The sequence below is a fragment of the Pelodiscus sinensis genome, chromosome 14 (assembly GCF_049634645.1).
Source record: "Pelodiscus sinensis isolate JC-2024 chromosome 14, ASM4963464v1, whole genome shotgun sequence".
In the NCBI taxonomy this organism is placed as follows: Eukaryota; Metazoa; Chordata; order Testudines; family Trionychidae; genus Pelodiscus; species Pelodiscus sinensis.
In genome coordinates, this window is record NC_134724.1 from 7073291 (window position 1) to 7095973 (window position 22683).

General features: G+C 44.2%; 1 protein-coding gene across 2 annotated transcripts; it reads left to right on the forward strand.

The window, feature by feature from the left end:
* The first annotated feature begins 498 nt into the window (after positions 1 to 498).
* SELENOS (selenoprotein S) lies at positions 499 to 21917 on the forward strand. Of its 2 annotated transcripts, none has more exons than XM_075896925.1 (6): positions 499 to 659; positions 1041 to 1163; positions 3528 to 3634; positions 5036 to 5119; positions 5227 to 5305; positions 21387 to 21917. In XM_075896925.1, the coding sequence occupies exons 1-6, from the start codon at positions 590 to 592 to the stop codon at positions 21407 to 21409; spliced, it is 486 nt and encodes a 161-aa protein (XP_075753040.1). In that variant the 5' UTR covers positions 499 to 589; the 3' UTR covers positions 21410 to 21917. The 2 variants fall into 2 exon arrangements, with proteins under 2 accessions (XP_075753040.1, XP_075753039.1); XM_075896924.1 differs by lacking the exon at positions 21387 to 21917 and adding an exon at positions 7281 to 8635.
* The last annotated feature ends 766 nt before the right edge of the window (positions 21918 to 22683 follow it).

Genomic DNA, 22683 nt, shown 5'->3' on the forward strand with positions numbered 1-22683 from the left:
AAGGGCTGGCGCTGGTCCAGTGCAGGATGCATTGCAAATGCAAAGAGGAATAAATGCTCGGTTGCTCAGACCAGGACAAGCTGCTGCCAGGCCCTGTTCCTGCAAATCAGGCTGCAACGTCCAGGTCTGCGGAGAGACACCGAGGGCCACCACCCCGGGGGCTGAGTGATGGAGGCAGCTGGAACCCGGGGAGGGGGGCGCGCGCCTGGCGCGGTCCGGGAAACCTCAACACTGATAGAGCCTGGCGCAGGGTTCCTCTTCCCTGCGATTGGCGGAGGGACAACCCCCTTGTGGCTTGTCATTGGGCTGAACGTCCGGCACCCCCTTCTGATTGGCTTACGTGTCGGCGCCTCTCCTGTCCCTTGATTGGCCGCAGCTTTTATTCCTCTTCTTTGGATTGGTCCCTGCCTTGCTCAGCTCCACCCCCTTCTGTATGGCCATTGGCCGTCAGCAGCAGCGCTGTCTGCCGATTGGTGGAGGCCTTGACTACGTGTCCTCCTAGCTTGGGGGTGGGTGGGGACTGCTGCCGGATGCGGTGATCCCGGCGGCTGGATCCGGCTGGGGCTGAGGGGTCCGCGCCGCAGTCGCTATGGTTGCGGGCGAGGGGCCCGGCGAGCCCGTGCTGGAGCAGGGGGGGATCCAGGCCCTGCCGCAGTTGGGTGAGAGGCCGGGGAGCGATCCTGAGGGAGGTGGGGGATGGGGTCCAGCCTGAGGGGGGCGGGGTCCAGCCTGAGGGGGGTGGGCTTAGGGGGCCCTGAGGGGGGTCCAGCCTGAGGGGGGCGGGGTCGAGCCTGAGGGGGGTGGGCTCAGGGGGCCCAGCCTGAGGGGGGCCCAGCCTGAGGGGGGCGGGGTCCAGCCTGAGGGGGGATGGGCTGTGGCCCTGAGGCGCCCCCCCCCCACGGGGAGCAGCCCGCCATAGCCCGTGGGTCAGCCCCCCCCCCCATAGCAGCGTGGGGGGAGCAGCCCCCTGGCCCCGAATCCTCTTCTGCGGTGGCAAGTGGGACTCCAGGCCCAGCCTTGACTTCCTCCCCTCTCCCCAGTGTGCTCGCTGCTGGCCAGCTACGGCTGGTTCCTGCTCTTCGGCTGCGCCGCCCTCTACCTGCTCCTTCAGAAGATGGGAGCCCCCAGGAGGATCCGGCCCAGCGGAACGGCGCCGCCGCTTGGTTCGTAAATCTTCCTCCGCTCTGGGGGGGCCGTGCGCTCGCGTACCCTGGGAGCAGGGCCGGATTAAGGCAGGGGCTAGCCGGGCAGCTGGCGGGGCGCCAGCCTATGTGGGGTGTCTGATGGCAGCTGTAAGGGGCACGCAGCGCCCCTTATAGATGCCATCAGGTGCCACGTGCCCGGCTCCTGGATCGCAGGCTGCAGGTTAACCCCGTTAACCCCTGCAGTGCTGGCCAGCAGTGCCCTTCCCCCCACGGTTGCGGGGCCTTGCACGGCCAGGCTTGGCATGTCCCGGGCTGCGTGCCAGCGGCGGTAGCCAGGCTGGGTTGGGCCGGGCACGTGCATCCTGCTGCCGCCAGCTCCGTGCGCTTTCCCCTATGTACCAGGCGGGGCCGGGGCCATGCATGCGCCCTCCCCCAATCCAGGGTGCCGGAATGGCTCTGTCCGGCCCTGCCTGGGAGCCCCCCACTCGTTACATGGACCGTGCTTGGTCCTGTGGTGAGGGCAGGGGACTGGACTTGATGATCTCTCGAGGGCCCTTCCAGTTCTAGTATTCTGTGATTCTTTGGAGTTTTGGGACTATTATCTTGAAAGCAACATATCCTGTGTAGTGACTTCTGTCGTACTGTAGTGCCTTGCGTATATCACAAGAGCCCTATGCGGATACAGAATGCGTATCTGCGACTCTAGCTGTGAAAATGAGTAGCAGATACCTGTGGATATAAGGCGTATATCTGCAGATGTGCAGGCCTCCAAATAGCTCGCAAGGCTTCCCAAAGTCACCGCTGTATGCAGAATGTGCAGATCTTTCCTAAATACCATGATGTGATAATGTTCCTGCTCTAACGATCTTACGAACTAACACTGACATGATGCCCAAGGCAACTTTTCAGGCACCAAAGGTGCAGAGCCCTCATTGGCAAGGAGGTCAGTGGAGGAACACTTAGTGAAAGATCTGCCTTTCAAGACTTGGAAGGCTTTGCCAAAGGTGAAGGGTGGCCTGAAAAGAGAAAGAGAAGAAATGAAGCAGTGAATAGAGTTGCTGCAGGGTAGCATGGACCGTGCTTGGTCCTGTGGTGAGGGCAGGGGACTGGACTTGATGATCTCTCGAGGGCCCTTCCAGTTCTAGTATTCTGTGATTCTTTGGAGTTTTGGGACTATTATCTTGAAAGCAACATATCCTGTGTAGTGACTTCTATCGTACTGTAGTGCCCGAATATCTCCGGGTTTGTCACCACAGAAGTTGAGGACCTTACAGCATTGCCAGAGAAACTGAAAGATGTTTGATAGGCTTTACAAATTCTCCTGATTAGTATTTGCCATCTACTTCCTTCTATTATCCTTCAACACCGCCCACATCATGAGTAACATTTGTGCGTAACTGCACACTGTGTTTGTTGTTCTATCTCTCGAGCTGTGGCTCTAGGCTGTAAATCCTATGTAGTCTAGAGTTTGCTTCAGTTGGATTCATGCTGCTGTAAAGTGTGAGGTACATTTATGGTGCTCTGTAAAGAATAATTGTCTGGCACTGACTCAGATTAGTACACTGGCAGCATGGAGTGTAATAAACCCCTATTACTTTCATGGGTATAATTATATTTTAGTGTGCAATGAAATTACACCGGAATCTCTTCTAGAAATTTTTATTCTGTTATTGCAGGCTTCAGTGGAAATACTAAGTTAAGTATTTTACACAACTACTGCTGACAATTCTCTATCCTAAAATTGTTTATTTATGACTTAATATACTCATGCATATACATTGTTAATATGGGGAAGTTACAGCAGTAGAAAATGCTGAGTAAAATATCTGAGGTTTTTTTATGTTGGTCTTTTCCCCTGTGACAATTACAAAAGGCAGCAGGGACAAACAATAGGTAGTGTTTCTTAGGTTGTCTGCTTTTCTCATTGGAGAAAAGAATGTATAATATCTTCATAAGTTATGTCTCTCTTGATAGAGTATGTTGGATCTTCCACTTTATTGTTTTGATGAGACAAGTAGGAACAATTGGAGAGGTGTGAGGGAGTTAGTGCTGGTTTGTTAATGATTCCTAATAGAAAAAGTTCTGTTGATGAAAATGGATTTTCTGTAGAGTATGGACAAGTCATTCTGAAATAATTCTTACCAACCAGTTTCAAAACTAGAATGGTAACCATTCCATCAACAATTTAAAGTTTAATTTAATGGGCTAGTGATCATTCCAAAAATTCTGATTTGAAGTTGGATCATTACATAAGTTATTGGAAAAGATTAGTTACTAAGTAAGCTTCAGCTACAGTTTCTTCAAGAGCAGCTATAGGGCTATATGGCTTACCAGATTCTTTGAAGATGGTAGCTTTGCCAACTTTTTTCCATGATCTCATAGAACCTGATGTGGTGGTGAGACAGCAGGAAGCTCTGGCAGCAGCTCGCATCAGGATGCAAGAGGAGTTGAATGCACAAGCTGAAAAATACAAAGAAAAGCAAAGACAGGTACTGTAAGGACTAGAGTGACATTTATACTTCTTAATTTGTTGTCCAGGTTTGTTTGGGTGTTTTTTCAGTACAGAAGTAGATGTATACCTGATCAATTATAGAAGATCTGTGAACTCTTGTATTTCTTCCATATTAAGTTTGGAACTAATGTCTTGGAAGATTATCCAAGGCTTAAGGGTCAAATTATGAAGATTGATGTGTTCCATCTTTATTACTTTAAAGACTTTTGGTATAAGGAGTTCAGTGATCTTAAGCACAAATGCCGAAGTGCTTAGTTGAGTTAAGGTTTTGATTATCTTGATCGGGCAAAATAAGTCTTGCTAATATGCAGGAAATTCATTCATGCAGGTCTGTTTCTACTCTTTTGTTCTGTTCCTTCTTAAAGTAATTGACCTACACAACACTTTTTTTTCTCCTAAAATATACAGTAAGAGAAAACACTATAGTCCTGATTCTTTAAAAAATCAGGCTTGGAGGCAGTGACTGCGATTGTGTGTGCAAACCCAGTTGTTGTGTATGCAAAAGGATGTTAACTCTGACACTGTCAACATGGTAATTACTGACACAATTACACATGGAATTTATATGCTCTAAAGCAAGCTTAATTCTTCAGGAAATATATAGTTCCAGTGCACTAGGTCTTAAGTGTCAAGAGTTCCCTGTCGGCTTAGTTGATATTTGAAGAAATCCCGGAAGTTTAAAATTTAATGGAAAACTGAGTTCAGGAGATGAATAGCAATCTTTGAGGAAATCAAGTCCAGTGCATTTATAAAGAGAAAGCCTTGCTCTCTTTGACTCTTGGCAAACTATATCTTATTTCCTTTCATTAAGACGAAGGATATGTTAACCATTAGTCCGTGTTGATAAATTTCTTCGGGAAAGATTCCGATTTTCATATGCTAATATGTATGACTGTTCCTTGCAAAAATGTTTTGTTGTGCTTTTCGACACTTCATTTTAACAATATATTGCTTTCTACCAAAAACCTCTAATGTTTTAAATGACTTCATATTCATGATTTGTAAAGATTTGGTCTAGAGAAGATTTCTTTTTGTGTGTGTGGGGGGGGGAGTAACTCTGAAATAGCTCTTTATGTAGCATTTTATTCTTTCACATTGTCTTAGCACATGATGATGAGAGAAGAGCTTTGACAATGATTTGAAGGCATTTCCCCCATCCCTATGCACTGTGGTTGGAAAGATTTGGTTATCACTACTTTAGCTAAGGAAAGAAACATTAGGAATTTATCAGTTTTGTTTGTGTTTGGCTTATGAATTTTTGTCTTTGTTAAAATGGCAGCAGTTTAACCCGCTTTGTGGATTATTCCAGCTGTATCAGTTGTTAATTTTATACAGTCTTATAGTGTTTCAAATTCATTTTCCCCCTCCCACCCTCCAGCTTGAAGAAGAGAAGAGAAGGCAAAAGATAGCCATGTGGGAGAGCATGCAAGAAGGAAAAAGCTACAAAGAGAAACGGAACCAGGTAATTTTACTCTCCTTAAACATTACATATTGCAGCGCACTCTTTAATTAGCTAGCTGAAAACTACAAGTTGACAGGTTCTGAATAATTTTCATTTTGTCTGAACAGCAAGAAGTAGAATCTGATGCTTCTGTCTCATCAACAATCCCTAAGTCTAAACCTAACAAAAAGCCTTTGCGAGGAGCTGGTAAGTGCAAAACATGGGTGTCTGTTAGTTATGAGAAATGGAGTATTTATTCGGCTATCCAGAGACAGTTGATTTGTGTTTTTATTGTTGTTCAGAGAGAAGATAAGCTTTGCTTCTTGATACAGAACATGTCTTGTTGGAGGAGTCCTTTATCTTTGAGCATTGTAGTCAATACAAAGTCAGTGCAACTTTCATACCCATAGTCTGCTAAATGTTATGGAGAACAAAATTCTGGGCCTTTTGTAAGTTTCTGCTGTGCAAAAACCTGACATTATTATAGCTACTTGAGAGAACTTTCTTGGCACAACTCAGAGATGCTATCTTTTGATCTCAGAACAAATTTGCTAACTTTTCTGGGGGTAACTACTTTTGGTCAGGGTAAAAAAAAGGGAGCCGCACCATGGTGTCTAGTCTCTGTGTGTGTATCTCCTAGCACTGCTTTTTTAGATACTTCTCCTCCTGCATTTTGTTTTATATTACACAGCCACAAGTGTGATTTTTAGTTTAATACAGCATTTCATTTGGCTGCTCAGATGCTACAGTGTTGAGCCATGATATCACTGCTATAGATAAAAGCCATTCAGATAGGAGGTGGGGGGGAAAAAAGAGACTATGTATACAGCATCTGCTTTCCATATAAAGCCAAATTTGGGGTCAATATTCTAATTGGTATTGCTGTTAGTGGTTGTACAGATGGCTCTCCTAATGAATGTACCAAAGCGGAAGGAATACACCTTGAGAGTATAATAGTTGAATAGGTTACAGTAGCTGGACAAAGAACCTTGTCACAGCTTTTAATATGTTTAATCAATAGTTCATTTTACCATTGAGTTGAAAATCTTACTTGAGTGTAATGTTGATAGCCAACGTGCCAAACGCATTGTATGTTGTTTATCATCAGCATACTTTAGTAGTCTGTTACCATGGAATGCCTAGAATTAAAACTTTTCTGGACAGGAAATGAGAGAATAACAAAGCCACAGCTATGCTAAAACATTTCATAATAACAGTTGGCTCCTTCAGTCATTTCCCTCTATGGCCACCTGTTTGTCCCAGGTAAAATGCATGCCTCAGATACAGACTATCAAATTAGATGGCTCAATTCTCATGAGATAAACCAGGGTTAATTGAAGAATCCTGCAGGCTGTTTTAGTTGCTGAATACAGTTCTGAAAACTGAACTTTTAGTTATCTTGTTCCTCCTTTTAATGGACAAGTTTCATAATTATGGGGGAAGTAATGGTGGTTTTAACAGAATGGGTTGATATTGAAAACTGCTCAGTTAGTATAGCGGAGAGAAGGAATCTGTCAGCTGATGGTGCATGGACAAAATAATTAAATGATAAACTTGCAAGCCTATGTCTTCCCCAAGTGTACAGTGTAAAAGGCAACTAGTAGGCGATCCAACTAAAAATCAGTTTGTCTGGTTTATTTTATGAAATTGGAAAAATAAACATAACAAAATTTCCAATCTGATGGAGATTAGAGGAGTGCACTTTTCTAACACCAGTAGCAATGCTACTTCTGTGCTTCTATTAAGCTTACTTTTAAAGAGATTACAGAGTTTATTCTTGTGGTGAAAAAGTAAAGCTTAATACTCTGTAATAATGAATGAGCAGTGCTAGGTCTGTGATGTTGATTTTAGAGTGTTATGACTGCAAGCTACACATCTCACTTGTGTGTTTTGGAAGCCCCATGGGCTAACCTTTTGAAATACGAATACTGTACTGTGATATGTAAACTCTTAAAATCTCCAATTCTCAGTTGTTGATGACATGGACTGTTACAACATAAATCCCTCTACGCTGGGTTTTACCTCTAACTCTCTATTGTCCATGTTTTTACTATCCTTAGAATGCTGCCTCTGTAACTTCCATGTCCTTCCTGCTACAAGTGATTGTGAAATGGTGTTCTTTTGTGTCCTTGGTGTGTCTGGCAACTAGTGTGCCTCATATGCTTCTCCTCTGTCATTGCAGGTTATAATCCTTTGTCTGGAGAAGGTGGTGGTACCTGTTCTTGGAGACCAGGTCGCAGAGGAGGCCCATCCTCAGGTGGATGAGGCTAACTTTACTGGTGTCTAACAACACTAGCAGGCCTGATCTGACCCACTACTGAACTTCCTGCAGCTTGCATGTCACAGTGACTCTTCTGGGGCTTTGTTTAGTACAGGTGTAGACTTAGAAAGAAACATACGTGACTTGCAGGTTTTAATGTGACAACTAGAAGCCCTGACAGACGGTCACACACAGGAAAGTGGTTAATGGCCTTTTTTAAGAGGGTAAAGATTATCTAGGAAACAAAATGTGTTTTGCTTTAGCTAGAGAAGAAGCAAGGTCTATGGCCAAAGCATGTGATTCGGTCATGAAACTGTCTGTGCGTTGGTTTACTCATCTGTAAAGTGGGCTGCTGTGAGACTTAATTCATTAATGTTCACAAAGTGCTTTGAGATCTTTGGCCAAAGATGCTGTAGGAGAGCAAAGTACCATCACGAGCACAGGCAAATCTTAATTTTACAAAAGTCTCGCTGGGCACCTACAACTTCATCCAGGTTTTTTGAAATCCCAGGTCAACTGAACTACAATAACCTACTATTGTAGAGGGGAGTACAAAAGCATGCCAGAGACTTGTAAGAATAGGGCTTGTCTGAATGACATTTCCGTTCCTGGAGGCTCTTGAAAAGTCTGACAATGTTCCTGCTGATTAATAAATGTTAAATCTTTCAGCGGGTGACTTAGGCCATGTCTACACTTACTGATAGATGGGCCCTGCTGCAGTCAATGCGGTGATGTTTATTTAGTGGGTCTGGTGAAGACCTACTAAATTAATGGGAGAGCATTCTATCAATTTGTGTACTCTACCTCCCTGAGAAGCATAAGGGAAATTGGCAAAGCGCGGTGTCTACACAGCAGTAAATAATCTAGATATGTCATCTGCCGCTACGTTATTCCCACAGCTGAATTTGTGTAGTTTAGATCAATTTATTGCGGAAGTATACACCAGCTGTTACAGTTTGGCTCTGAGGGCTCAAAAGTCATGGATTTAGTACACAAGGCGAATGATTATAGATAAGTCTCTGTGACAAGTTGCATTGAATGATGTTATCCTCATAAATGGTGAACAAACCAGTGAGGATCACTGATACTAGACAGTAGATGGGGGTTTCTTGTTATATCTTTTTTTAATTTCAGCTTTGTAAAACAAAACACTGTAAATATTGGATACCATTGCAAACAAATTGTCAACTTAGCATTTGCAATATTGTGGTTTTTACAGCATCTTTTTACATAGGAGGTACGTATTCTAGTTCAATAAATATGTCTAAAGCAAGATACTTCCTGAATTGTGCAGTTACATTTTTTTACTAATTCAGCATTAAGACTTTGCCTGGCATTTTGATGGCATCCCTCACTTTTTTAAAAAAACATTTAATTTTCATTGGGGGCTCTTTCAATTAATCACCTTCAGGTTGAGACCAAGTTGGGGGAAATGTCAGACTAAAAACTTTGAAGTGTCATAAATGATGGAAATGGGGTAAAACAGATAATCGGCAATTGATTTGTATCTAGAAACTATACAACTGGAAAGCTTATATTGAAAAATAAGGCAAGGGCCTTGTGTTTTCCAATGTGTGGGGGAAGAGCCTTGTGCTTTTCTATGTCTGGAGGAGCTAGGTTAGCTCTTTTCAGGCTATAGTCAATGATCTCTGGCTCGTTGGCATGGTGGGCACATCTTGGACTGGTTAACTTGAAAACTAAAAGACCTTCAAACAGAAGAATAATTTATTACTTCTCTAGGCCTGATCCTGCAGTGAGATCTATTCACAGTGGCCCTCTGAGAGAGCCTGCATGAATGCAGTGGGTCCCCATGCAGGATTGGGGCCTTCATCTGGAGGCCACTAGAACAATTTACTATGTGCCCTCTTGCATCTGTCTGCCAGAGGCACTGCAAAAATCTTCCAATGGCTGATCGCCTGGCTGTCTTTCATGCTGAATAACTCTGCTGGATACAGAAGACTGTTCTGTACCCTGCTATCAGTCTCTGCTGTGTGAAGGTTACACAACATTTGTACCAACAAGTCTGCAGTTTGCAAATGAATTTTACTTTAGCCTGTGTGCATTTGGCATGCATGTGACTCTAAATACTAAGTGAATAAAGAGTGTCAGCTCTTCATCCTTTTTTTGGCATGTAGTCAACTGTGTGGGTGAAGATTCCTTTTGATCTAAAGGAAGCTGATTTAGAAGTATTCTATCCTCTTCAAAACTTTATCAGAAAACTGGGTAGTTTTGGTCAGTTCTGTGTGGGTCTTGCAAGATAAAGCATGAAAAGTTCCCCTCAAAGACACATGGCAAATATTGACACTGATGTATTTATTTTGAGTTAGTACATACAGGGTATGTCTAGACTACATGGCTCCGTCGACGGAGCCATGTAGATGAGTTTACTAGACATAGGAAAATGAAGTGACAATTTAAATAATCACTGCTTCATTTACATCAAAATGGCCGCTGCGCTGTGCCAATCAGCTGTTTGGCAGCACAGCGGGGCAGTCTGGACACTCCGCGATCAACAACAGAAGCCTTTGTCAACCGCTCTGGTAAACCTCATTCCACGAGGCATAATGGAGCGGTTGACAAAGGCTTTCGTTGTCGACCGCGGAGCATCCAGGCTGTGTCGCCAAACAGCTGATCGGCACAGCGCAGCGGCCATTTTGATGTAAATGAAGCGGTGATTATTTAAATTGCTGCTTCATTTTCCTATGTCTAGTAAACTCATCTACATGGCTCCGTCGATGGAGCCATGTAGTCTAGACATACCCACAGTGTCCTGTTTCACTAAAGTAGCTAAAGATGCTAAAGAGGCAGAACTAAAGGTGGGGGGACGGAGTAGAGAGGCTTTGTTACAGACTCTTGATTTTGTTAAGATAGCTTTTTTTTTCTTTTTTTTTCCTTAAAAGGTTTTTACCGAGAAATGGTTCTGTATTGGCCTCACACTGTAAGATATCTGCATCAAGACCTTGTTGGCCAGGCAGTAGGAATATGGGTTTCAGTGAACTCGACGATCATTAGAGCTGTGCTGATGATTGTGTTGAGAAGATTTGCCTTCCTGTATCCTGTCTTCCAGCCAAGTGCCTTAGACGCCAAGCTAAATGGGAGCTCACTCCAGCACAGTGAATTTTTCTGTATTCATAGAAATAGGAGTGATGGAAAGCAGTGCACGCCAGAATACCCCTTAGCCCAAAGGCTAGGGTGCTCCCAGAAGAGCTGAGTACATGTCCCCTCTTCGGAGTGGGAATTCAACCCTGGTTTTCTTACATAACAACAAATGCTTTCACCGTTAGAAGGGAGAAAGTACCCTCTTGCTCTCTTTTCTGAAGCTAGTCTTGAAAAGCTTTTGTCCAGTCAAAACTAAGTTTGTGTCCAATTCACAAACAGTTTTCAGGGTGTCCAGAACTATTCTTTTTTGACCAACTATAAACATTTTGATCACCTCTATTAGCAATGTCAATGTTCCTCCTTCAGCAACTTAAGAGATGCCCGCTGAGCATGGAATGAGTTTATTTAATTGCTGGTAACTAAAGGAAACCCCAACAAAAACAATCCTTAGGTCTGTGAAATGAGCCAAACTTGAGTCCTCTTGAATAAGCCATTTTTGAATTAATACTAAGTGAAAAATCCTACTTATGGGACTGGGGGGAAGATGCATTTGTTTGTTTTTTGGCTTGCAAATACTCAACAGCTGGAAGCCTTTTCTCTCAGACATCTAAAGATTAGTTCTGGACTGAAAGCAAATATGGATAGTTTTAGCCCCACGGGAGAATGATCCAGAACTACAAGTAAGTTGTAACTCTGTGAGGTGCCAAGCTGCTATTGAATCATAGAATCATAGAATCATAGAATCATAGGACTGGAAGGGACCTCGAGAGGTCATCGAGTCCAGCCCCCCGCCCTCAAGGCAGGATCAAGCTCCGTCTACACCATCCCTGACAGATGTCTATCTAACCTGTTCTTAAATATCTCCAGAGAGGGAGATTCCACCACCTCCCTTGGCAATTTATTCCAATATTTGACCACCCTGACAGTTAGGAATTTTTTCCTAATGTCCAATCTAAACCTCCCCTGCTGCACTTTAAGCCCATTACTCCTTGTCCTGTCCTCAGAAACCAAGAGGAACAAATTTTCTCCTTCCTCCTTGTGACACCCTTTTAGATATTTGAAAGCCGCTATCATGTCCCCCCTTAATCTTCTTTTTTCCAAACTAAACAAGCCCAGTTCATGAAGCCTGGCTTCATAGGTCATGTTCTCTAAACCTTTAATCATTCTTGTCGCTCTTCTCTGCACCCTTTCCAATTTCTCCACATCTTTCTTGAAATGTGGCGCCCAGAACTGGACACAGTACTCCAGCTGAGGCCTAACTAGTGCAGAGTAGAGCGGCAGAATGACTTCACGAGTTTTGCTTACAACACACCTGTTGATACAACCTAGAATCATATTTGCTTTTTTTGCAACAGCATCACACTGTTGACTCATATTCAACTTGTGGTCCACTATGACCCCTAGATCCCTTTCCGCCATGCTCCTTCCTAGACAGTCGCTTCCCATCTTGTATGTATGGAACTGATTGTTCCTTCCTAAGTGGAGCACTTTGCATTTCTCTTTATTAAACCTCATCCTGTTTACCTCCGACCATTTCTCTAACTTGCTAAGGTCATTCTGAATTATGTCCCTATCCTCCAAAGAAGTCGCAACCCCACCCAGTTTGGTATCATCTGCAAACTTAATAAGCGTACTCTCTATCCCAATATCTACATCATTGATGAAGATATTGAACAGTATGGGTCCCAAAACAGACCCTTGAGGAACTCCACTTGTTATCCCTTTCCAGCAGGATTTAGAACCGTTAACAACCACTCTCTGACTACGGTTATCCAGCCAATTATGCACCCACCTTATCGTGGCCCTATCTAAGTTATATTTGCCTAGTTTATCAATAAGAATATCATGCGAGACTGTATCAAATGCCTTACTAAAGTCTAGGTATATGACATCCACCGCTTCTCCCTTATCCACAAGGCTCGTTATCTTATCAAAGAAAGCTATCAGATTAGTTTGGCATGACTTGTTCTTCACAAACCCATGCTGGCTATTCCCTATCACTTTATTACCTTCCAAGTGTTTGCATATGATTTCCTTAATTACCTGCTCCATTATCTTCCCTGGGACAGACGTTAAACTGACTGGTCTGTAGTTTCCTGGGTTGTTCTTATTCCCCTTTTTATAGATGGGCACAATATTTGCCCTTTTCCAGTCTTCTGGAATCTCCCCTGTCTGCCATGATTTTTCAAAGATCATAGCTAAAGGCTCAGATACCTCCTCTATCAGCTCCTTGAGTATCCTGGGATGCATTTCATCAGGACCTGGTGACTTGCTGACATCTAACTTTCCTAAGTGATTTTTAACTTGTTCTTTGTGTATCCTATCTTCTAAACTTACCCTCTCTCTGCTAGTATTCACTACGTTAGGCACACCTCCAGACTTCTCGGTGAAGACCGAAACAAAGAAGTCATTGAGCATCTCCGCCATTTCCAAGTTCCCTGTTACTGCTTCTCCCTCCTCACTAAGCAGTGGGCCTACCCTGTCCTTGGTCTTCCTCTTGCTTTTAATGTATTTATAAGACAATGTCAAAATTCCGGCACACCTCAGTGATACAGGATCATTCCCCAAACTCATTGGTTTGTTTGCTGAAGCTATTGTTTGCTGTTTTAAAACCTTATTGCAATTGTAACGGTCATTAAGCATTGATGTGCATTTACAGGAGAGACTTCTCTAGAAGACTCTCTCTCTCTCTCTCTCTCTCTCTCTCTCTCTTATCTCTATCTCTATCTCTATCGAATTTTTTTTTTCCTGTGGGACAATAAAGTGACATCATCAAGTCACAGCATCCACAGGCTGAGGGGTAGGCATGGGCGAGTAAAACTCCATCCTCAGCCCCACCCCTTCTACCTCAGGCCCTGTTCCTGGAGCCAAGCCCCACCACATAGAGAGCTGGGTTGTGGTGCTGTGGCCCAGTCTTCCGTGGCCACCAGGGGCATGGCCTGGCCTGGTGCGCTGTGGCCTGGCCTTCCCTAGCCGCTAGGTGGGTCTGGTGCAGCCTCACCCAGGATGGGGCATTAGGGATAGGCCATGGGGGTGGAGGGAAGGGAGAAAGGGCCGGGCCTGGCCTGGCGTAGCCGGGGGTGCGTGGTAGGGAAGGAGAAGAGTCCTCGGCTGGCACAGCCGCAGCCCAGCCCTCCCCTGTGGCCAGGAGGAGAGCTGGGGTTGCCTACTTCCCATGAGAGGGGGTTGGTGAGCGTAGGGAGCAGGGGGCACAGCCCCCTAGTGTTGTAAAACATTAAAACTGACACTTATTTTGCTAGAACGATACACAGTTTCTAGTTCTCACAAATGCTGTTTAAACCTCCAAATGTAAGACCCCCTTTGGAGTCAGTAGAATTTCATTTGTGCCTTTGAAAATTTCTTTCTAAGGTGGTAAGCGCCTTAGAAATATAGCTGGACTTGTCATCTTGATTGTCTTTGAGATACCGATTAGTGAAAGCAAAGGAAGTATATGAATCTTTCCAAGTACATAGTTTAAGCTGCTACTCTATCAAGTTCCACTGAAAGCTAAACTTTATGCTCTCATAATCTCAAAATACTGCTCATGGGGATTGTGCAGAGCTGTACAATGGATGGACTCTTCCCCTGTGCAGAGGAGTTGCACAAGGCCTCAGCATGGTTTAAGCATGGATCTTAGTAAGGTACAAGCTTTGTTATCCAGCGTGCATGGGGAATGGGTGTTGCCAGTTAAGTAAATGTGCTGTTTAATTGAGGTTTTTTTAAAGCAAAAATATTTACGAAATAAAATGACCACATTAAACACTATAACTTTTAACACTAGTGTATTACTATATACCTTACAATTTTTAACACTATTACTGCATACGGAACAAGACTGAGTTTTTTTAACTGAGTGCAAAAATGAATGAAATGAAATAACCATACTTAACTTTATTACTCCAGTATATACACTACGGCTACATCTAGACTGGCATGATTTTCCGCAAATCCTTTTAATGGAAAAGTTTTCCGTTAAAAGCATTTGTGGAAAAGAGCGTCTAGATTGGCACGGATGCTTTTCTGCAAAAGCACTTTTTGCGGAAAAGCGTCCGTGCCAATCTAGATGCGGTTTTGCGCAAGAAAGCCCCGATTGACATTTTCGCGATCGGGGCTTTTTTGCGCAAACAATACCGCGTTGTCTACACTGGCCCTCTTGCACAAAAGCATTTGCACAAGAGGGTTTTTGCCCGAACGGGAGCAGCATAGCATTTCCGCAAGAAGCACTGATTTCAGACAGTAGGAAGTCCGTGTTCTTGCGGAAATTCAAGCGGCCAATGTAGACAGCTGGCAAGTTTATCCGCAAAAGCAGCTGCTTTTGTGGAAAAACTTGCCAGTCTAGACGCAGCCTACAACTTTTAACACTACAGTATTACTGTATCCAATACTGTAATTTACTGCTCCTCGTCTACCTCAGGTTCATCAGTATCAACAACTTCTGCTATTGATGCTGACGTTGCGGGACTGGTGGCACAAACTGCAGAAGCTTTTTGAAGTATCTTGCAAGTTTCTGCCTACCTGCAAGTCAGGTGCCTTTTCTTCAGGAAATTGTTCTGGATAACGTCCAGCTGCATGACATCTTGAGCAGAATAAGAAGACTGCTGCTCAGCAAACTCACCAAAGATCCAGACACTGTACAGCAGTAGCCCAAGAGACTTTGGTTTCTTCAGTATGGTCTTCTTCCTCTGAATCTGTCATTTGAAGTATAGGTACTTCACCAGATGGACAACCATTTCTGTAATTTCAGAGTCTGTCAGAGCATGTCTAAACAGCAGGGCTCACTTCAAAATAAGCTATGCAACTTGAACTACACTAATTGCGTGGCTTAAGTCGGCTTTTGGCGCTGTCTACACAGCAGTTTTTTCGAACTCAAGCACTCTTCCCCCGACTTGTCTTACTCCTCATATAATGAGGTTTACAGGAGTCAGAGAAAGAAGCCCGTTATTTTGAATTTATTTCAAAATAACAGGCTTGCTGTGTAGACATGCACTACGTTATTCCGGAATAACACTGCTGTGTAGACATGCCCTCAGGGGTTTTGTAACATCTTGATTGACATTTACCCACTCTTCAACCTCGTTATCCTTCAGATTGGGTTTGTGAGGTCACCCTTTTGAAGTACTTCAAGTATCTCCTGTAGCACTTTCCTTTTTGGTCTTATGTTCAAACCTTGTAATTCTTCATCAGAGGACCCCTTCACAATTTTCTCCATTGCTCTCTTTAAAGTTGTAGGGTTGACAGCAGAGCAGGAACATACCACATTGAAGATTGCATCCCTGATGCTATACCATGACTGAAAGTCTTGAATTGTCCCTTCAAAGTTGAGCAGCTTCCTCATAGAATCCCTTCTGTAGATGACTTTTAGATCTTGATAATTCCCTGATCCATTGGCTGAAGAAGCGAGGTGACATTTGCAGGCAGCAAGACTGAAAATATTGCCAGACAAGCTCTGTTTCAGCAGGATGAGCTTGACAGCTATCTAAAACCAGAAGAACCTTTGTTTCTTCTGGCACGCCAAGTCCTTTCAAGTGGGGTCTTGCACAACAGGAACAAAGATATGGTGGAAGCAATACAAAAACATGTCCTTGTTTATCCATGCATTAGACCGGGACTTGTACTCCATTAGCAGATGAACAATAGTCTTGAATGCTCTTGGCTGCTTGAATTTTGAAACCACTAGCAGCACTTTCACACATGGGCAGAGTGATGCTGCCCTTGTTCCTCTTGAATGCAGGCGCACCAATCTCATCTGCACCAGCAAAGGTTTGAAGACCAGCAGGCAACACCAAAAGTGTCCCGTTTCATCAGCATTTTAAAGGTTCTCGGAGGTTACGCCATGCTCCAGAATCAGCTTCTTAAAAAAACACACACAAGATTTCTCTGCAGCCTCATGATCAGCAGACTGCTTCTCTCCAGAGACATCAAGCCTTCTGATACAATGTCACATCTTAAAGCATGGCAACCAACCATCAGAAAAAACGCAGATCTTGGTCATTTCCAGCTGCTGAAAAAAGTTCTTGGCCATTTTGATTAACATTGGGCCAGAAATTGGAGCTCCCTCAGAGCACTTCAAGGAAAACCATTTGTAGAGCATGTTGTGTAATAGCTCCAATTTTGGTTTGTGCAAAGCATGGTGTTTCTCAATTGCTTTGCTCATCTTGGCACGTGACATGAATTTCATCAGTTCTGCCTTCTACACCTTAATAGTGTAGGTTGTCAACGAGTCAACACCAAACTCTTGCCTCAATTGGCTCCTGTTTTCGCCTCTTTCAAAGTGCCGAATTGGGTCCAATTACTGGGTTATGGTCAGCACAGCCTGTTTTCTTTTCTGTCCTTTGCCTGTGGCTGGTGTAGTGCTAGCCATAGCACTCAGAGGCAGGACAAGATGCAGGACTGTACTCACTGGCAGGACAAATACCGCCTTTACTTCCACAGGATTGCAAACATGACTTCAGCAAACACTGAAAAATGATGCCGGATGGCTACTGGCATTTTTCTGGTTAACTGAATGGGGGAATTGTATTGCCATCCATGGGGAGATGCTGGTGAAGAGCGTTTTCTGGATATTCAGGTGCTGGATAATAAGGCTTGTACTGTAACACAAAAATCTGGTGCTGGGCTTCTGTGGGCATGTCTACATGGCAGCAGGAAGTGACCCTCCCAGCCTGGGTAGAAAGACTCATGCTATCTGGGCTCAAGCAAGATGCTTAAAATAGCAGTGTGGATAGTGTGGCTCAAACTGTAGCTCGGGCTTTTCAGCCCACCTAGCCCCTGGCTCTGAGCTCAGGTGCCTAACACAAGTCTGAGGCAGTTGCAATGTCCACACTAAGTTGAGCCTGTTAGCCTGCTAGCTCAAGCCCTGCTAAATGTGAGTCTGTCTACCCAGTCTGGGAAGCTTGCTCTCAGCTGAAATGTAGAGATGCCCAATACAGGAGGATATCATCTAATTCAATAATCCCTCTACTTCCCTGCATGTTTTATTAGCAATGAAATACTTAATACAGTTGACTTTTATGCAAGGTTTTTTTTAGACCATGGAGATCAATGAAACATTTCCACCTAGATTGTTTCAGGTTGGCAGCACATCATGGTGTCATTCGGCATCTCATTGAATGGTGAAGACATGGGTTGTCCATACTAGGAAGTAGCTCCTTTTCTGCAGTCAGTTTAGCTGAGGGTACGCTGGTGTTTGGTTTGTCCTTATCTGTACCTATCACCACTACTGAACAGAGCACTGAGAAGCACTCTCGGAAATATGCTATTTTCAAGGGCAGCAAAAGTTTGTTGGCAACCAGATGAGCTGGGGACTTGACTTTCTTTAGAATGAAACGAGCTTAGATTTGGGAGCATGATGTAGTATCTGTGACAGAAAAGGCCCCTAGAGCTGGCTTGTGGTGACCTGGCCTGCATCTACTTCTAACTTCCAACTAGAAAACTCTGCTGTTCCAACCTCGATCATCCAACCACACACCCCACTTGAGATTCCCATTCACAAACAGAACGCCTTTGTGACATGATCATGGCTCAGATTCTCCAAGGTTAGGAGGTGCCCAACTCCTACGGATTTCAATACCTTTGAAGTGCAGGGCCCAATTGTCTCGAATGAGGCCCTGCCCATTCCACATTCAGTGGGGACCTACATGTGGGTTTAAACCTCTGGTTCCTAACCTCTTCTGGCAGTCGCCTGCCATGATGGCTTGGCAGGTAGTTAGTCCCTGTTCCGCCCCCTTTCATCCTGATCTGCACTATCCATGCTCTTTCCCTGTGCATTTTTAGCTTTGGCCTGTTTTCCCTCCCTGTTTGTGGTCTTGTGGTGACCACGAACTGAAGAGCGTAGATTGAGGCCTCTCTTGGTAGCTTTTAAGGCTTCTGGAGCTGAGCTGAGCTCTACAAGAGCAAAAAAGTGCTTGGCAGCTGCCTGTGCATGTTGCCCATTGTGCAGGAGTTCCTTGTGTGGCAGGATGCTTTGTGGCTGCTGCTGGAACATAGATGGCCGGTGACTGGTTTTCAGGAGGCCACCAGCTGCTTCATGCATAGCCCCAGGAGCACACTTGGATTGAAGTGAACCCAGCCGAGGCTCAAAGCTGCTTGCTTCTATTCTCTACCCCACAGCAAAGCCTGACTAGAATGGGAGAGCCTACTCCTTTCACTGAGAAATACAGTTGTAAACCCAGAGCCCCAAAGTGAAATGCTAATGGGTTTGATAAATTGTGTTATGGCAACAGCCCAAAGGGCTCTCTAAGGTTATGTTGACAGTGGAAATGTTTTATTTACTGTCTTGTGATGATGTGAAGCTTTGTTTCTATTGTGAAGCAGGAAATCCTTTTGAAACTGAGGGCGCAGCTACACAGCAGGGCTTAACTCAAAATAAGCTTATTTATTTAGAAATATCTTATTTTGAAATAGGGAGTGTCTACACCAGTGGTCCCCAACCTTTTGGGGATGCTGGGCACCCAGGTGCAGGGCTGCGCATGTGCCGTGTGCCCGTGGTGCAAGAATGGCTTAGGTCAGCCCTGGTCACTAGGTGGGCGCATATAAATGCCCCGGTGGGTGCCATGGCGCCCACGGGCACCACATTGGGGACCACTGTTCTACACCGTCCTTATTTCGCAATACAGCACTCTTCCTCTGACTTCCCTTAATTCTCAAACAATGAGGGTTACACAGGAGCCAGAGTAAGAAGTCCTCCAGCTTAACCGTTTTTTGACGCTATTTCAAAAAAACTGCCTGCTGTGTAGACACAGACTAAGTTATTTCCAAATAGTGCTAGTTATTTTGAAATAATGTGGCAGTGTAGATACACCCTAAAACTGATGCCTGCACAGGAGGCAAGTTGAAAGGAAAGAATTGAATGATGCAGTTTACTCTCAGCCGCCTCACGCAGCACTAACCAAACTCAGTCTGCTTTACCTCTGTCGCTTCCCCTTCTTCAATCCAGGCTCCTCTTTTTAGTGATCTCTCTCATCAACCTTCCACTGTAGGACACAGGCCATAGCTTTAGACTAGTCGCTGACATTTTATGACTGAAATGAAAAGGTTAGTTTTGTGGAGTGTGAAATGTTTTGAAGGCTAATTATAAGAATTTTCTGTTTTCCTTTTTGAAGGGGAATGGAGGAAAAACCAGGAACTTGATCTTTGAGAGGTCACACTGTAAATGTGCTTGATGTTGGTAGTGATCTCTGCTGCATGTTTTAAAACTAGAGGATGTTGTCAATGGGAAACACTAATACTAATTAACAAAAACCCAAATAATAAAAATAACAAAACCTTCATTAAAAGCTGTGGCCTGACAATCTTCCTGCTATCAATATCATGTCTTGTAAACCTAGCACAGCTCCAGTGGCTTTTGTATTTAAATACAAATGCTGTCTGACCTACTGCTTAAGTAGAAGACACCTTACACCTGTGTCCCAGCTGTTATTTTCCAGGCACTTCCAAAAGTTAAATGAGGCTGTTCTGAAAGAAGGTTAGTAAAGTGCATGAAACCGTTTCCTTTTGTGAAGCAAAGAGGTCTGAACTGTTATTTGCAGCAGCAAGCAGTCTTTTCCTGCTGGAAGCCCATGGAGCCTATTGCTGTGTTAGGCCATAAGAGGGTAGCATTGTCCCATGTTTCTGAAGCGTAGCAGTGCAGTTGCTAATGAAAGGGGTTGATAGACCTGGTGCATATTTGCCAGTCCAACATGTATCATCCCTGTGCTTCAGATGGGTTTGGTCAGTGTCAGGACTGGAGAAAGGGGAGGCAAGGCAATCCTATTTGAAATCAAGAAAGGCGTGTGCTAGGCAAGAAACAAGGGTGATAATTAGGTTAAATGATGCATGCAGGGATTTTCTTGAACTACCAAGGATCAAACTGAGCATAATTCCACAGTGATGATGCTGGGTAATGTGTAATATGCTTTAGGGTGTCTCCAACATACTATTTCCAAGAGCATTAATGTATCCAGTATCCCATAATCTCTCTGTATAGAGAAGCAGTTATTTTTTTTACTTTTAAACAATCTCTCTCTCGAGGCTGCCAAATCATTCCATGAAGGACAAACATACTTCACTGCTGAAAGGCAGCTACCTTTGGTGTGGCATTCAGTAGTGTAGGGCATTGCTCAATGACAAAAGGGAGCCAAAACTCTGGCAAGAATAGTATCAGGGCAAACTTATTGATCCAAGCGTGCTTGGGACCGATAGTATTTGCAGAGAACAGAAAAGAGGACAGTCGTTTTCACCTGAGAGGCCTCTGAACAGTAAATGTCAGCGTATCTGGAAGGGATGGAAAGCCATGGTCAGCCCAGTTTGGATTGGAAGCTTAGTTTTATCTACAGCTAAAAGGAAGCATGTTTTCCTAGCAGTGTGTATTCTTATATCAGCTTCTACTTCTTCTCATGAGTAACATGGAATAAATATGAATCCTTCCTGTTTAGTTAGAGGCCGTTCCTGCCTATCTTGGGGCACTCAGCTCTACTGTGAATTATAGGCTTCCAAACTCCATTAAGTCTGGGGGCCTTTGGAGATGTCATAATCCATAAGAGTAAAAATTAACCTCTGCAGAGCCTGGCATTGGAATTACTTCCTTCTAATTTTAAAAAGTGTTTGCTTTATTTTCTTGTGTATAGGACAAGGAGCCCCCACAATAAGATCCAGTAGAAAATAAAAACCTGTAATGGTAAAACCAGCCACTCAAATGTTTCCCATCTGACATAAGCAAGGGTGGGATAAATGTAAATCAATGTCTACTCGTTTTAATCCCTGTGTTCCTGTTCTCCTGACGTCTTATAAACTTCATCTGCTCTATATCCGTTGTAAAGTCAAACAGGTTTGACATATTTATGAAGGTTTTTTTTTCCCTCTTTGAGAAGAAGCCAGTTGACAACTCGTCAGTCCCAGCCCTTTATTTCATTGCCTTTTAACCACACTAACTCTGCCTTTTCCTGTCAGCAGATTCTTGTGACTCGAGGGCCTGATGGCTTTTCCTTGAAGCAAGAGATTTTTAATGCTGATTTGGAGTCGAAGTGGAATGTTCCTATTCCTGCCATTGCCCGTGGATGAGACCTGCCGCACATCACTTGTTTGAAAGGAATCCTTCCTCCCTTATTTTAGGCCAGTGTTTTGCAGTGTTTCAAAGGATTTTGTCATATGTTTTAGGGTGTGATGATACAGTTCTTAACACAGGCAAAAAGCAACAATTCCCCAATCAAATTACCTGACTTCAATGGAGTTCTCTGAAGATACAGTAAAACTCCATTGGTCCGGCATCCAATGGTCCGGCACCATCAGGAACCCGGAAGTGCTGGGGCAGCCGGACAATTGGAGCTGCTCTGCACCCGGCTTCCCTGATTCAGCCACTGATTGAAACTGACAGAATAAGTGAAATTTCTGAGCATTTTTTAAGTACAGTAAACTTCCAATAATCCGGCACCTTTAGGACCCAGGGGGTGCTGGATTATCAGATATGCCGGACTATCACAAGGGGGGGGCTATAAGAGGGTCTGGGGTGGGGTGAGGGGATGCCACCCCAGACCCCTCATAGCCCCCCCTTCCGATAGTCTGGCTCTGCCCCAGGCGTCCCCAATTCAGCCACTGCTGGTCAGTTTCAGCAGCGGCTGAATTGGGGACGCCTGCGGCAGAGCAGCTGGGGTGCTGCCAGGTTGGTCCGGTAGCGCCACCCCTCGGAAATTTCACTTATTCCGTCAGTTTCGCTGTTAGCCTTTTTATAATGTCAAACAAATCCAGGTTTTTTGTCTCCCCATCCATCCCTCCCCTTTCAGGCCAAAATGGGTAACCATGTGTCCTCACCTCTTGTGAACTGAAAATAAAGAATTAATGTCAAATACTCCAAACTATCACAAAAAGGAACTTATTTTTTTTAACCATTTGGGAAGTGAAACCAAGCAGAGTAAAGGATCTGCATGAACAGTGTGTTCACATTATTTCACTAGAGATGAATGTCAATTCATGCTGGGTCACATTCCAACGTGCGTCTCAGAGACGATACTTCATATAGAAGCTCTTAGGCACTGACACTGTAATAGAAATAGTACGCAATGCTTTCACCCTCTCCAGAAGGGAGTCAGTGTGTTAAGATGGAGGGGTTTCTCTTCTGCAAGCAAAGGTCTACTGTAAGAGGGGTCTTCCACAGCATTCTGCAGGCAATATAGTTAAAACAAGGAAAAGTTCAGACTCTTTCTAATGGGCAACTGTCAACCCACTCTATGCTCCAAACCTGTAAAACTGCTGG

Coding starts and splice junctions, on each gene's coding strand:
- SELENOS (XM_075896924.1), top strand. CDS start 590: ATGGTTGCGGGCGAGGGGCCCGGCGAGCCCGTGCTGGAGCAGGGGGGG. Junction 660..1,040: donor CCAGGCCCTGCCGCAGTTGG/GTGAGAGGCCGG, acceptor CCCTCTCCCCAG/TGTGCTCGCTGCTGGCCAGC. Junction 5,120..5,226: donor ACAAAGAGAAACGGAACCAG/GTAATTTTACTC, acceptor TTGTCTGAACAG/CAAGAAGTAGAATCTGATGC.